The sequence below is a fragment of the Rosa rugosa genome, chromosome 1 (assembly GCF_958449725.1).
Source record: "Rosa rugosa chromosome 1, drRosRugo1.1, whole genome shotgun sequence".
Lineage (NCBI taxonomy): Eukaryota > Viridiplantae > Streptophyta > Magnoliopsida > Rosales > Rosaceae > Rosa > Rosa rugosa.
The window spans coordinates 8,155,569-8,171,109 of record NC_084820.1 but is presented as its reverse complement, the minus strand read 5'-3'; the positions used below and the strand labels follow the sequence as shown (position 1 = coordinate 8,171,109).

Sequence of the window (15,541 nt, the reverse complement as noted above, 5' to 3'; positions counted from 1 at the left end):
TTTCCTTTCCCAATGCCCATTTTCCAGGAAACAAACAAGGCCAAAAAGTCTCAGTCGGGAATAGGGTATGGCGAGCAAAATGTCAATTTTACCTTCGTTTATTTCATAATGGCATGGGCCGTAACGGGGGAGTTAACAGCCTGTATCGAAAATGGGTCGGGATCCATAGTCCATGTATATATGTTGCAGTTCTGGAAATATAAAAATCTTATTTAACAATGGTGCATAGTTCATATACCGTTTCTAAAAATTTCCCCTTTTTATTTTTAAGAATGACTTTTGCCATTGTACTGTGTCAAATTAAAATAAAAGAAAATAAAAAAATATATTGAAGGACGACCTTTGCCGACAAAGCATTCGCCAAGAATGATTGTACTAATTGTTTGGATGCTTGTTCTAAGCACAATGTCAACATGCTTCCGAGAAGCAAACTATAATAACCTAGTCTTACCTAAATGAAGGTTGGGGTCAGCAATTGTCCACGCTCAAAGCCAATTCTATCCCAAGTTTTTTTCCCAACAGCCAATCTGCTCCCAACACTCCCTTATCTTCCTCCCAACAAATGTAAACAACCAACAAAACCACCGCTTCAAATCACAACTCAAGTTACTTCACAGTACCACACACTCCATTCCTCACATTTCTCTCCAATGGCTTCCCTCTCTCTTCCCAAGCACACCTTTACCTCTCTACTCCCCACTCAAACTCCCAGACACTACTACCCATCTTCTCAAATAGTCTCCAAATCATCAAATTCCCAATTCTATGGCCTCAAGCTCTCCAATTCTACCTCTTTGCCAATCCCATCTTCCTCTTCTGGGAAGAATATCATTTGTGGCAAGGTACATTGCTTCTCTCATGTTCTGATATGTTGGGTGGCTTATGGGTAAATGATGGTTTATTGATTGCTGGTTATGGCTGTGTGTGGTTTTGGCAGGTGGACAAGGGCAAGGTTCCCCCAAATTTTAACTTGAAAGATCAGGATGGTAAATCTGTCAGCCTCTCCAAATTCAAAGGAAAGCCTGTGGTTGTGTATTTTTACCCTGCTGATGAGACTCCAGGGTGCACCAAACAGGTCTGTTTTTTCTTTTTCTTGCAAACAAAAAGATATATGACATTGCTGCATTTGTTTAGGTTAGTGGAATTATTGGTCATCTGAAAATGTTCACTCCCTATATTGAAAGCTTGTTTATCTTCATTGATTAAGTGTTATAGTGCTTCTGCTTGTCTTGGACTAGTTTTGCCTAATGATTTCTACTACAGAGTAAGATCTTCTATGAAAAGCTTCATATATGATCAGATTGATGTTAGTTTTCATTTTTATGACATATGAAATGCAATTCAGATTGGAATTGGCATCACCCAGATAAAGATTGAACCTTTGATTACCGCAGACACTGACAATTTGATACTCCATTAGGCTTGTGCTTTCAGAGATTCTTATGAAAAGTTCAAAAAAGCTGGAGCACAGGTTGTCGGGATTAGTGGTGATGACTCAGCATCACACAAGGTAATATTATTGTAAATTTTCTAGTAATCTTTACAACTCATGCTTGAAGACTTGAAATGTTTGTGACTTCATTGCAAGTTTGACATGTATGTAGGCTTTTGCAAAGAAGTACAAGCTTCCATTCACATTACTAAGTGATGAGGGTAATAAGGTGAGGAAAGAATGGGGAGTGCCATCAGATCTGTTTGGGACTTTGCCTGGAAGACAGACATATGTTCTGGACAAGAATGGAGTGGTTCAACTCATCTACAACAACCAGTTCCAACCCGAGAAGCATATCGATGAAACACTGAAGCTATTGCAGAGCCTTTAAACCTCTCCTGGTTTAATTTTTCCATATCACTCTGTCCATTCTATATCTCTACATAGGGTTAGACAAGTCCTTAGTTTTGTATGATTGAGAGCCAATCATGGTTTCTAATGCTGTTAGTCTCGGTTGGACCTTTGACAATTATAAAGGCAACTGTTTTCTGCCCTATATATGAAGCCAAACTATTGTAACATGATATTTGTTGGCAATGAAAATCAAGTATGGTCTTGGTTGTAAGTGAGATGTCAATTTCAGTGTGGAAGATTTAGGTCAAAAGTGTGATGGAATATGCATTGTGACTATAGCAGCCCATGTGTTTATCTCTTTTCCCTGCCTTCTGCAGTATTATGACCTCATAAATTTCTGGGAATTCAAAAGGTAAACAAATGACAAATTCTTCATTGAGATGAATAAGTTATGAATCACTATTACTCTATATTGCACATTGCTTTCATTATTCTTATGCATATGGGTTATCTTTATTTTAGTTCTGATGTAAAGAACATCACAATTATAAATTTTTAAAGGGTAGTAACTAGTTTGCAAATGAACTTGGGTTCAGTATTTCTGCAGATAGTCTTGACTCCCATAAGGGCTAAATGCCTCTGCCAACCAGGTATTCTTCCTCCAAGATGTCCATCCCATCTCCTCACAAATTTCGTCACTGTGGTTGATGCTAAAAGTAGAGATGCAGAACCTCTTGTAGAACCTGGTGGTGTCCTTCATCACTTCCAGCTCTTTAGTTGTCTGCTCGAGCATTTTATCCACACTTGGGAGCTTAAACTTATTATCTATAAGTCGAGCCAGCCATATGCTGCGCAACTCAGAAGAATGCAGGTTCGAAACACTCTCCAGATAACCCACAAAAGCCATGTTTGGGATCAAAGGATGGATTGTACCCCTGCAAAAAAAAAAAAAAAATTATATATTAATACTTGACATATGTTACGTTATCGGTCATACTTTAGGACAAAGCTCAACGTCAAACACGATTTCACGTGAATAGTGATTTAGAACAACAACATAGCAAGGTAACATGTTGATCTGTCTGAGAGAAAAAATTTCCTAACCATGGCTTTAAAAATAGTTTTACCTGTATAAGGGCATAATACCAGATGGGTATTCCAACAAGCTTCTGAAGGGATCTGGTAAGATGGCTTTGAGCTTCTTCTTACCATCATAGCCAGTTGCAAGGACCACAACATCAGCGTCGATCTTACTGCCGTCGTCAAACTCAATTCCGTCTTTATTAAACCACCAGTTTCCTTGTGATCTCTTGAACACGATCCTTCCCTTATCAGCCTCGGAGAACAAGTTCTCAGGTGTGATAGCCATCTGGCAGGAAGCGTAGTCTTCCTCGAAAGAGTGATCTGGTTTTAGTCCATACTTCTCCAAAGGAAGCTTCCACAGAATGTATGATTCGATGAACTTTGAAATTGCATGCCTCTGTGAACATACAACCATACAGACTAGTTACTTATTTTCTATCGTTGCTACATATGTATATTAATCAAGGTTATTTTGTTTAGTTATTTACCAAAGGAGATAAAGCTAGAAGGCAAGTGAGGGTCCTGAGGAAACTCTGATTAGGTCTTGGATGGAGAAACTGTGAAGCCCTTGTTGAATAGAACAAGAAAAATGGCAAACCCCAAACCCAGTAATGGGGAACTGTCCAGTGTAAAGTCCTCACCACCATTGTGCATGGTTGCCCTTTTGGTCCTTCATTAATTCATGCAAAAGAAAGAAATACAGAAGATCACAAAATTAAATGCAAAGTCAAATCTGAATAGTAATATTGTGGAATTCTATTTCACGTTTTAAGTCAAATGTTGATTGGGAAATTCCAATCCAATTAGAATCGTCGAAAACGTGTTCAAGTCAAGCAGTTGAGACCAGCTTATAGTGATGGTTCAGATGTTTGACAATTTGAATGCCCTTTTCAATTTTTCTTTGCTGTACACACTGTGACTTGTGTGAAAATATAACCATGCAAATTTCAACCCCATAACGTGGAAATTGTGAACTAGCTCACTTAATTCATTCTATAATACTTCGAGGACCTTCATAACGTTATTTATTTATTATTTTCTATACTCATTCAGTACTCATTTTCGTTGTGAATCTTTCTTCTTAACATTCAAGGATGCCTTGTACGTATCCTTAATTCAATCTATACTTTCCATGATTAATATTTTAGGGATTCCTTGTCTCCCTAATTCATTCTATAAACTTCATGGCTTTATTTATTTATTTTCTATACTCGTATTAACATTTTAAGGCTTAACCCAGCTTTTAATGAGACAAATCATCCTCAAAAGGTTAATAACGTTCGTGTCACCGAATTTATATATCAAATGATGTATAAGCACACGTAAAGGTTTTGAGCTATATATATATATATATATATATATATATTTACCTTGATTTGCGTCAGCACACTCCACAGCTAAATCAAGGGCTGATTTTTTGTATCCAACCACGACGACCTTCTTATCCTTGAGTAATTCAGAAGCAGCTTCCTTGTCTAGTTTGCAGTAATCAAGAGAATGCAGAACCTGACCTTGAAACACTTGAGGGCCTTTGTTGTGTGGAAAATCTGGAATTCTGGGTATGTCACCATATTTCCCAATACAGACCACAAGGAACTCGAAGGCGTACCACTTAATAACGAAAGAAACACACAAAATTAGCATTGCTGAAAAAAAAAAAAGAATAATAATAATAATAATAGTAGAACAAACAAGAAGTCATCGATGAGATAGTACTGAGGTAAGAAACTTGTCTTGTCGAGAATTTGATTTGGAAAGATAATTATAGTACAAGGCATGCATGGGTTTCATCTTATAAGTAATGAGATCAATAAATACGGTATATATCATAGTCTTACAAAAGAAAGTAGAAAATAAAAATATTATTTCATTGGTAAATATTTCTAATGTAATTAAATCCTATACACTTCGAGACTTAATCAAGTATTAAGAACTATGTTGTTTTAAACACAAGCATCATAAGAATATTAGTGCAAAATACATCAGACAACTGATTCAAAGAAGAGTAGGGTTTATATGCATGCAATTATTTTAATACCAGTAATTGAATATGAAATGATTGGATTAACAACCTGAACGGTATCTTCACCACTTGTCTGCACAGCAACTTCCCAAGCAGGCTGACCCGCCGGTGGTTTAAAACCAGCATCAATGGTTTCCCGGTCACCAACAAAGCGAACCTCGACGACCTTGGAGTTGAACCTCACAAACTTGAGCACGTCAAAGTGCTCTGCATAAGAGTTCAAGTAATCCAATATCTCAAGGTGAGAAGGGTATTCTGGATTGTCCCTATCATTCCAAGGAAAGTCAGAGAACTCGTAATCGCGTCGATGAGACTGAAGCTTTGTGGAGTTGTACGAGCAATGCCTCCAGACCCCTCCAATGGAGTCAGAGGCCTCGAGGACAGTAGGGTTGTGATGGGTTAGGTGTTTCGCAGCCGCTATGCCGCTCACTCCGGCACCAATAATCCCAACTTTTGAGACAACCGGAGCCATGTTTTGCTTGCTTTGTCTGTTTCAAAGCTTGGTTTGGAAATATGAGATGGTTTTGGGAGAAAGGTGGTATGCTCGATGTTTTTGGTTTGCTAAAACCATGAGAAAGCTGAGGTATTTATAGGAGAAGAGTCATGTGCAAAGCAAGGGTAGTTGGTCATAAACTTATGCACGAAGCTGCCGCGTTACCAAAGTGGAATTTTGAGATCAAAGAAAGGTAGGTTAATTATTTGCTAGGGTAAAAGTAAATAAGAGGTTCATCGTCCATATGATCATGACCATTTCTCACTTGGTGGAATGGATGGGAGACCTTTCCTATTCACTTCGTGGTAACTTTCATTGCGTGCGGGTATTAGTTGAATTCGTTGTGCCCTTCAAACACTTCATTGTATGATATATTATATTATATTATATTTTCTTCGAAGTGTACTAGAGAATTTTTTGTATCATAGACTATATTGATATCTTAATGCAAATAGATCGAACCCTGATATAAGGTTGCATAAAAAATCGATAAGGTTTATGCCGGTCATGTCTACAATGCAACTACATTGGAGTTAGATTTTAGAAAATAATTCAGTCATTGATCAAGATCGATAAGCAAATCTTGAACCTTAGCTCGCCAAACTTAAAACCTGGCCAATAATGTCAGATTTTTCTCTCGCCATGAAATAAACGAAATGGCTAATATCAGTATTATATTAAATCATTTGGTTATTCCATTTTCATTGAGCAGGTTGGAGTTTCAAGATTACAAAGTCTTTAAGAACATAGCAAAAAAAAAAAATTGAATTTCAAGATCCTTTTTGATATAGTGTTTTGACATAGTATATTTTTGGAGTTCTCAGTTGAGCCTATATTAATTATTATTATTATTATTATTATTATATATATATACATGGTGAAGACTGTTTCATAATAAAATTATATAAACAATTAGAACATACAGAATATATGTATACCGAAAATGCAAAGGTAGCTTTTTCCTTACTCCATTACTCTAATTTGAAAAATTCATGCATGCATGTATAATGTAAAATTAGGAAGCAACCAAGAATTTAACTGGAAGCTTAAGGGAAATCATGGTCATCACTTTGGAGACTGATCAAAATCCACTTTTAGGAAATTTATTAGGAGACAGATGTGAAAACACTACCATGTATCTTGAAATTAATCAAAGTCGCTTTACTCATAACTACTAATTCACATTTCGGATGAGTCAAAGTATATATTATATATGCGTGCATGATTTTCGTTCCAGTTACAGAATTAAAGATCAGTCACGGGGTTTGATTAATTTCATGGTTTCTGGTATAGATTTGAGTCACTGGTTTCCATACATGTTCAAATGAATTAAATATACAGTTATCTTTGGCCTGTTTGGTTTGATTTTTCAATATTTCGTAAAAGCATATATTTTCTGTTTTTGCATTTGAACAAGGAATTAACAAACTTTTCCATCAAGTACGCCAGACCTAGCTAGAATTGTCAAAAGGGGAAAATGAACGAAAACGGAGCTCAATCTATAAGAGCTTTTGTTTCAAAACGACCAGTCAGATGCACATGTGGAGTGTTAGTTGACAATTTGGATTCAGACAAAAGAAGGAAATTGCTTATGCAATTTCAAAGCTGAGTTTGACCCGAGGACTAATATATACACCCAGGTTATGTTAGCACTACTTCAAGTTCTAATTAATTTATAAACTTTGATTAACTGGGATAATATTGTGTAACACAGTTCGATTTCGATGGAAAAGAACTTGCTGATTCAGCGTATATTTAATTTGCACCACATTAATTACTGCCGATTCACCGCTTAGCTAGAGTTACGTTTTAGTTGGGAATTGGTTTACTACGGCTACGCCCTAAATTAAGAAATCATGCAATCAACCCTAAACTAATTCCAATCACCGATATTCCTATATATTCTATGGCACAATGTGTGAACACCTATTATCTACATATAACCAATTTCTAAAGATTGACCTATAAACTATCCTAATCGCATCATCTACAATAAAAAAGTTATAAAACAGGATGAGACAAATTCGGGTTTAGGGTTGCCTAAAACAACTGCAAGCTAGTGAGATTACTTGCACGCAGATAATCCGTTTTGTTTGGTTGTTAATGCAATTACATGGAAATTCGGAAGAGTCTAATTAAGTTGTCTGATCAAATCGAGCTAGCTACCTCTCGCTGCCAGTCATATGGAGGTCAGAGCTTATTATCAGGTTGACGCCTCCAGTAAGTGCAAAGTGATAGCTAGTGCTATTAAGTCAGTTGTGACTCTTCCGGAATATATAGTCCTTACCAGACTTTTCAAACTTCAAATGCTAGCTTCCTCTATAATTTAGGCGTGCGCGCTTCTATAAGGACTGCGGTGGCTGTTGGCTATTAACACAATTAATCCACATATTTATGTTTCTACAAATTGCCAAGGCCACGTCGATGGATACCCAGTTGCCTGGAGGACCTGCATTACATGCATCTGTGGAATTCATCTGTGGAATTATACATGGGGGACCATGCATTTGATACAATTTCTCTCGACAACGAGTATAGACAAAATGCCAGCAGTTTGAAGTTTGAAAACACTCGACTAAATTTGCTTTCCAAATAGCTTTACGTTTTATTAGTGTACGAAGTCATGGGTTCGAGTCACCATGGGGGCAGCAGTGAAACCCTTTGATCCTCTTTTAAAAAAAAAAAAAAAAAAAAAGTGTTGGTTAAAATTTATTTATAAATCATATCTACAAAAAAATTAACCAAATCGGGGATTGTTTCGTCATCTAAGGATACTGAGTAACTGGATAGTTTATCATGAATCATGGTTAAATCTTCTATTTGTTTGGTAGAGCTAGGTGACCAAACGAATCTCCAACTTCGTTTATCTTCTGCACTACTAGCTAGTTAATAAAGGTATGTATCCACAAAGGATTTGGCTTTTCTGCTAGAACTATAATTTGCTAGAAAAAAAACTGCAAGGGATGAACTTGAAGTGACTTCTTGATGCTTCTTGATGTGGCATCACCTTGCCCTTAAATCTATATCTAACGGATGTGAGTAAAATTCAAGCACATTATAGCATAATTATTCTAGCAGAGAAGCCGAGTCCATCTACAAAATGACAATTCTGATGATAGCAAGTTTCAACAGTTGTCTGTAATGCTTTGGACACAAGTATTTTATCCTCATTTGAAAGTGACTTTTAGACCTTTCAATTGAATAAGACTTAAAATGATCACATTCACTACGAAACAAGTAAAGAGTATGAAGTCCACACGAGTGATATATATACCTACTATCTGGTAGTGATCATCGAGCAATGGGCAACTGTAAAGCATAAGGTTTATGGAAAACCAAGCTTGGACAATTTAAGACGCCGTCGGGGAATAAGGTTATTGGAAAAACAGGAAAAGCTTATGTGGAGAAGCAAACAGACTTTTTTGGGAAAAAATGAAAAGCACCCCAAAGGGGACTAAGAGGGTTTCTCTCTTTTAGTGTAATTGTTTTGTCTTCATACGTACGTACGTAACAGTTGATTCATTTTCTCAAAGTCTCACTTACTATATGTGAAAAGTAAGAAGTAAATTTGCAAAGTAATCACGTTGAGAATCAAAAGCGCAAGGAGTTAAGTAAAAACATATGAAATCACCTAATATACGTAATTTATGAATGACGACACAGGGATTAAAATTTCTTCATTGAACGTTTAACTATAGTTTTCAATAAGAACACATGATCCTTAATTAGAGATTTTAAACCATATTTATGCATGCCCTATCTTTTGGAAATTGAAAGTCATTCTCAAAAAGTTTTCTTCTTGAGTCCAAAACTTTTGTTATTTCAATTCAAAAGACATATTGGAATTTCAGCATTATATTTCACATTAGAATATTCACACCCACGAGACGCTATGACATATTTAATTTAGATCTAGATTAAAGTATCAAAATTTATTCTACTTATGTAAAGGATATTGTAAATTTATTTGAATGGTAGTGAATCATAACTAACACAATGAGGTTAGCTCTAAAATGTGTATCATATATAACAATGTGTGTCACATATGCAAATCTTATGTACCATGTTCATAACCTTGAACATTTGTATGGCGAGGAACTTAGGCTCGATCCAATAAGTGCAAAGGGCCCATCAATACGTCCTGTAACAAGTTGATTAATTGGACCCTGGAACATCAAATTTTTATCAACACGCACTACGTGCATCAAATTCTAACCTAATACGTACTATCTACCAAACCACCATCGCAGCTTCACCAACTGCTAATTAATCAAGTCCTACAATAACTCATGTAGGTATACATCAATACGTCATACCAAGACTTCTGTATCGAGTATCGACCTCAAGAAAATAACCTTAGGGGACGGAGTTTACAGCGAAATCATAATTACTTGTAGGACCTTCCTTTGATACCATGTTAGCTCCCGTTCCTATAATAGTGTAAATTTGAAAGTCCCAGAACTGAGTTGAGGTAAACATGGATGACTGTGTCGTACGTACACTGTAATATTATTGTACGAGAAGGAATACGAACCGTAACTTCGACTAGGGTGACGAAACGCCGTACGGTCGCGGTCGGAATTTTAACCCTTGAGTAACAAACTCGGTAAAAAAGACGCGAAGCAAGACAAACGTGGAGACTGTGTACAAAACCACCGCGCGGCCCCCACGTTTTGCGTTTCACGTTTCTTACATCTCCCGCCCTTTGCCGCCAATAAATAAGAGTTCCGTGGGGCACACGACTTATTAATTGTTGCTTCAGTTTTTCTTGCATTTACATTTAAACTAACGTTGTTAATGATTGAATTCAAAAAGGCAAGGGTACGACACCATTATATCTAACTCTAGAGCACAGTAGTCTTGTTGACAGCTTGTTGGGTACACCTTGACTCTGCGTGCACCACGACGTTGACCACACATTAAATTTGCCCGTAACAATAGTTTTTTTGTTTTGTCCGATCATTTTACAAGTCTTACAAACTATTACGAATTGTTGTGTTACGTACTGTACGTTTAAGTTGTTGAGAATATAACTTTGGTTACAGGGTTATAAGGATTTAGGTTGTGAAATTTAGGTTACGCGTATCAAAGTCAGGTTATCTACGTATATGTTTGAGCGATCACCACACTTGTTTACTGTCACCAAATGTAACTCGTCGATATGTATGACTTTTTTTTTTTTTTTTTGGATCAAATCATCATCCATACTTCATTCCAAGAAGAAGGAAAGTTACAAGCAGTGATGCAATGTAGTACAATAGCCAAGAGACCTACTTCTAACTCAAGTCCGATCATCTGATCTGGACATACCTTCCAAATTCTAAAAACAAAAAATGAAGCAAAACTCTCCAGAACACCAATAAGGCTAACAAATGACCAAAATCCGGCAACCGGGCCACAGCATGGTTCGAGCCAACGCCGGCATACCAACTGAGTCGTGGCTCAGACCCAAGTAGGAGGAATGCGCACCAGTCATCTCCGCCTCGTCGGCTAGTGAATACACGTGATAGGATCTGTTTAGAGGATCAACATCACAATAGGCGTTGGTGTATGGAAACATTGAAGCACAACAAGACCCAAACAGGGTCACCATGAACAACAACAGAAAGCTAAACTATAAAACTAGAACTGAAAAAACAAAAATGCACACGCCAGGTCCAGACTCAAGTTAGATCAGAGCCAAGCTAATTCCAGAAACCGAACCCAAAGAAGGGTCCAAATCCAAAATCAACTAAACTCAACCCAAACATCGGCCTAAACTCGATTCAACCCCCGCCGCAGTCCGGATCATCCATCACCTTCCTCCACCCTTCGCCGCTAGCTTTCCGATCCCCGAACAAGAGCCGACTACGCCGTCGATGGACCATAGCAGACCCGCGGCCTCTCCGCCTGACTCAAACACCAATGGGACAAGTCGTCAACATAGATCAAGATCCAAACAAAAGGAAATCCGATCTATTCGATGGCTGCCCAGACTGCCCGATCCGAACAACTGAATACCAGATCGGGATTAACAACCCCCACAACAGCCCCCATTCTCCCTGCCGTCACCGGATCTGACATCACGACCCCATCACTTGATCAGCAGATCCAATCCGTCTAGCACCACCATCCAATCCGTCAAGTTGATATGTATGACTTGAGAAATCACCGCACGTGCGAGGGGCATGTTGAAAACAAAAACAAAACTCCCACATTATTCAATAACATTGCTTATGGACTTATAAGGATTTGAGTCAACTCCTATCATTGCTAATTAGTTTAGGATTTGAGTCAACTCTTATCATTGCTAATTGATTTAGGTTGTGAATCTCATGTTACTTTGTCATAAGTTTATACACATGATCGATCACTCTTAATTTCATTCAATTGCATCACCCTACTTTGAAAATGAGGACTTGTCATTGATTATGAAAATTTAACTTTAATCTCTAGCTTTTGTATATTATAACTTGTTAAAAAAGTTTACTATACCATTTAAAGTTTTCAATTATTAAATGTGATGAGAGTCGCTTGATTAATGATCTGTGTCACGATTATTGTACCATTGGTGTGGCCGTGTGATTATACACGGTTGAATAACTCGTATATATTTAGTTTCACAATTGACCGTATGCATTTTCTTTCAGTTTCTAGACTCTAGTTTCTACTTTTAATGCACACCATAATATTTCTAGTGGTCAGCAATGACGAGAGAGGGCCTCTCAGACTCTCTGGAGGCTACGAAACGAAATAGACAACACTATTTCCTGCACCTCCACGTGTCACGGACTGTTCATGGCTTAGTGAAAAAATGGTAGGGTATAAAACGAAGGATCTACCTTATCAATTCGCATCTTAGTCTCGATTCTCGGCATCTCTTATACCAGATCCAATAATCCAAACTTAGCCATCACAAAATCGGACGGCTCACATTGCCTCACCCTTCCCAATATATTCATCACCACTGCGCAGATAGACCTACAGCAACTTACACCTCGTAAGCTTCACCATCCTCCTCAAACCCACAACCTCAAAAAGTTCTGAAACATCATCAGATTTCACCTGTTCGTTTCAAACATGAAATTCGTGTTGGATTCTCCTCTCGAAGCTCTCGCTTTCGACTACGTTAGCTTCGGGTTGATCACCGTTATCAATAGTCTCTGGACTTGGGTCGCCGTCGTCACCGCCGCCGTTAGCTTCTGGAGGCTCAGACCTAGAGCCCTTGAAGGCTTGAAGTTCCACTCCAAGGACGTCGTCAAGAGCTCAAATGGGTGTTCTTCATTTCCTGAAACATCGCCACCGGTCACGGTGGAGGAGGAGTCACCAAGCTCGGTTTCAGCTCCATCTCGAGCACCAGTAGCCGTTTCATCATCAGGTAGATTTGAAGATGACGGAGGTTTGACGAAAGGCGTCAAGTTTACATTGTATTTTGATGAGGATGCAAACGGAGACGTTGGCGGTGAAGGTGAGTTGACGGCGGAGGAGACGGAAGAGAGTGGCGGTGTGAACTGGTGGGAGAGTGGTTTGAGGATGAGGACGGGGGAGAAGAGTTGGTACAGGTGCCAGGATTTGACGGTGTTTAACGGCAACGTCGTTAGGTTATGGGATAATAATCACGGTTGCAGAGTCAACTCACCGCAGCGCTGCGTCGTTTGGTAGTTCAATTAAATAGTGGTATGATAGGCTTCAGCTTAGTCTTGCTGTAATAAGGGCTTGGGGGTTTAAGGTTCGAAGAAGATCGAATTGTATATACATTTTTGTTGGGTTCATTATCCTTCACTGAATCAATGCAATAGTGATTAGATTAGCTAGCGTTGCGTTTTACTCCATTTTTTTCCTCGTAATCACCCTTGGTTCTGAGGATTGTATTTACCATTACCCTGCCTTATGTGATTATTAGCTCTGAAGCCTAATTTACGTGTCTTCTCCGGGAAATTGCTTTCTGGTGCACCAAACATTATGCAGTATCAGATTAATAATCAGACTATAGTCGCAGTACTACTAGAGGACGTATTTCTCCGACCAGATGTGCAATTAACCCCGTGCAATTAAATATATAATCCAGGGTTTGCGTTGGTAATGCTGCTTATACATAATGTCTTTGAAATTAGCTCAAGAGATAATAAATAATAGAGAATTTGATCACAATTATGTTAGTTCGATCGATTAGGATTCGATCGGATTTCTCCCCTATAATATTTTGATGATATTCATTATTCTATTAATAATAATTTTTGTCCAATATACTAATGACTAACAGTTGTTGGGAAAATTCTATATACACACATTTATAAATGTGACAACAAATTTGTTGTCAGAATAGTAATATTGAGTCCTATTTTGTGTAATCTTGTTCTAATAATAGTAATTACACCACCTACAACCTTTTTTTTTTTTTTTTTTGAAATAGAAGTTGAATTCATTAGATCAACAGCTAAATGGCTGAAGTCTATCAAAACTTACATAAGAAATCCGGCAAAAAAATCCGGAGCAACCTACCTAAGCTAAAACAAACCTTTAAAGATCACTGGGACGCTCACATTTAAGCGAGCCTATACAAGAATGAAAAAACATCGCCTCCTACGGAAAAGAAATCATTCAACTAGCCCTCATTTGCCAATCACGCAATTGTGGTACAAACAAGAGACTAGAAACGTCATAGAAGACTCATTAAAGTTAATCCATCCTCACACAGGCTCATACCCTAATACATTAGGGCCCCGATTGCCTTGACCCGAGTCTAAGCCCGTAGGCCCAAGCCCAAATCAAGTCTTGCCTAGCAGGAAGACTCCCCTGCCCCATTAGCCCAGGCCCAGAGACCCAGGCCCAAACCCAAGCCAACAGAAGAGAAGCCTCATGTTGCTCATTTGCCTCCGCCGCCGTCATATGCTCCGGCGGCAAGCCTTTCGACCACAACTCTGGCGGGCGGCCGTTCCAACAGTGCATCAACATCAGACATGTTACCTCTCTGCACGTGGTCTACAGTCCTCAATCAACAACCTTTCGGAACCAAGAAAGAACCGGAGCCTGCACTCCGATGTCGACGGCTCCTCCCACGCCTCGCCAGTACGGAACGCTGATTGGTTCAGCGTCAATACCCAGACAACTCCCGACCGTCTCGACTTGGGATCGATCGGGTCCGGCGACAATAGCAAGCAACCAGATCTACCTCACAGATCGCGCCTTGCTTCTTCGAAATCTGGTGACGGAATCACCGGATCTTCCAACAGCCCAACCTCGAATCGAACTTGACGAGAATCGCGTCTCACTGACGCACTCGATCCTCCAAAACACCACTGACGCACGCAAGCGCCGTAGGCAAGCTAGAGAACCACCGAGCCGCGTAGGAGTCGCCAGATCTCTTCTATGCTCGGCAAACCCTAGAGCGCCGCTATGTCATGCTAATGATTTGGAAAGAGACCTTGACATAGAGAATTGCTCACAGAGAACCTTGTGATGAGAATTTGACACCACCTACGACCTTGTTACAAGTTTTGGAATAAATTTGTTGTCAATGTTGTAATTTTTGTTAAATTATATATAAATAGTGTAAATAAATATGGTAACTTTGTTCTCAATGTTGTAATTTTAATTCAAATAATTGTAATTTTTGTTTAAATAGATGTAAAATGAGTGTATGATAAACATCATAGTACCATAGTTTGTCTCACAGTTGTTGATTGTTGCAGACCAGATGCATTAAGTTACAACAACCCATGACCCTAATCTTACAAAATTTCAGAGGCTTTGTACGTAGTGGATTAACAAAGTTTTATGTGTGGCGTTTGGTGGGAGAAAATGATGTATGAACAGAAGAATAACAAAAAATTTTGATGAGGAAAGAGAACTAATTAGTGTCAAACACTCATTTTAGTAGATATAATCTTTTCGAGTACCATTTGATATTGTTAATTGATATGTCCTTGAGAAAAAGTATAAATTCACTGTAAAGGATCAATGATTGATCATTTCATGGGAGCAAACATCATATCAGAGAAATAAAAGTAGGGGACATGTTGGATTAGTTTGTGATTCTTTTATCTCTTTGATTCTTACATTGGTGAGATAATGCCTATATAAAAGACAGAGATAAAAAGCATCCACTTCTTCTCCTTCCATCATACAAAAGTTTAGGTATATATAAAATCCTTAATGACGATATAAGTTTCAGGCA

The 15,541-nt window shown here is 38.3% G+C and overlaps 3 protein-coding genes across 3 annotated transcripts; 2 read left to right on the top strand and 1 right to left on the bottom strand.

Moving 5' to 3' along the window:
- Window positions 1-485: 485 nt before the first annotated feature.
- LOC133714451 (peroxiredoxin Q, chloroplastic) lies at window positions 486-2,057 on the top strand. The gene is made up of 4 exons (XM_062140572.1): window positions 486-842; window positions 938-1,075; window positions 1,421-1,510; window positions 1,605-2,057. Exons 1-4 carry the CDS (start codon window positions 651-653, stop codon window positions 1,821-1,823), a joined length of 639 nt encoding a protein of 212 aa, XP_061996556.1. The 5' UTR covers window positions 486-650; the 3' UTR covers window positions 1,824-2,057.
- Window positions 2,058-2,205: 148 nt separating this feature from the next.
- LOC133714442 (probable flavin-containing monooxygenase 1) lies at window positions 2,206-5,432 on the bottom strand. The gene is made up of 5 exons (XM_062140562.1): window positions 4,942-5,432; window positions 4,240-4,480; window positions 3,358-3,539; window positions 2,914-3,266; window positions 2,206-2,721 (listed from the first exon to the last, which is right to left on the bottom strand). Exons 1-5 carry the CDS (start codon window positions 5,362-5,364, stop codon window positions 2,379-2,381), a joined length of 1,542 nt encoding a protein of 513 aa, XP_061996546.1. The 5' UTR covers window positions 5,365-5,432; the 3' UTR covers window positions 2,206-2,378.
- Window positions 5,433-12,242: 6,810 nt separating this feature from the next.
- On the top strand, window positions 12,243-13,174 carry LOC133727142 (uncharacterized). Its single transcript, XM_062154765.1, has one exon. It carries the CDS (start codon window positions 12,445-12,447, stop codon window positions 13,024-13,026), a length of 582 nt encoding a protein of 193 aa, XP_062010749.1. The 5' UTR covers window positions 12,243-12,444; the 3' UTR covers window positions 13,027-13,174.
- Window positions 13,175-15,541: the final 2,367 nt, after the last annotated feature.

Bases quoted from the DNA above. Each gene is read 5' to 3' on its own strand.
- LOC133714451 (XM_062140572.1), top strand. From the start codon at position 651: ATGGCTTCCCTCTCTCTTCCCAAGCACACCTTTACCTCTCTACTCCCC. The intron at 843-937 runs GTACATTGCTTC...TGGTTTTGGCAG, and splicing joins AGAATATCATTTGTGGCAAG to GTGGACAAGGGCAAGGTTCC. The intron at 1,076-1,420 runs GTCTGTTTTTTC...ATACTCCATTAG, and splicing joins CTCCAGGGTGCACCAAACAG to GCTTGTGCTTTCAGAGATTC.
- LOC133714442 (XM_062140562.1), bottom strand. From the start codon at position 5,364: ATGGCTCCGGTTGTCTCAAAAGTTGGGATTATTGGTGCCGGAGTGAGC. The intron at 3,540-4,239 runs GTAAATATATAT...GAATTAATGAAG, and splicing joins GTGTGCTGACGCAAATCAAG to GACCAAAAGGGCAACCATGC. The intron at 2,722-2,913 runs GTAAAACTATTT...TTTTTTTTGCAG, and splicing joins GGTATTATGCCCTTATACAG to GGGTACAATCCATCCTTTGA.
- LOC133727142 (XM_062154765.1), top strand. From the start codon at position 12,445: ATGAAATTCGTGTTGGATTCTCCTCTCGAAGCTCTCGCTTTCGACTAC.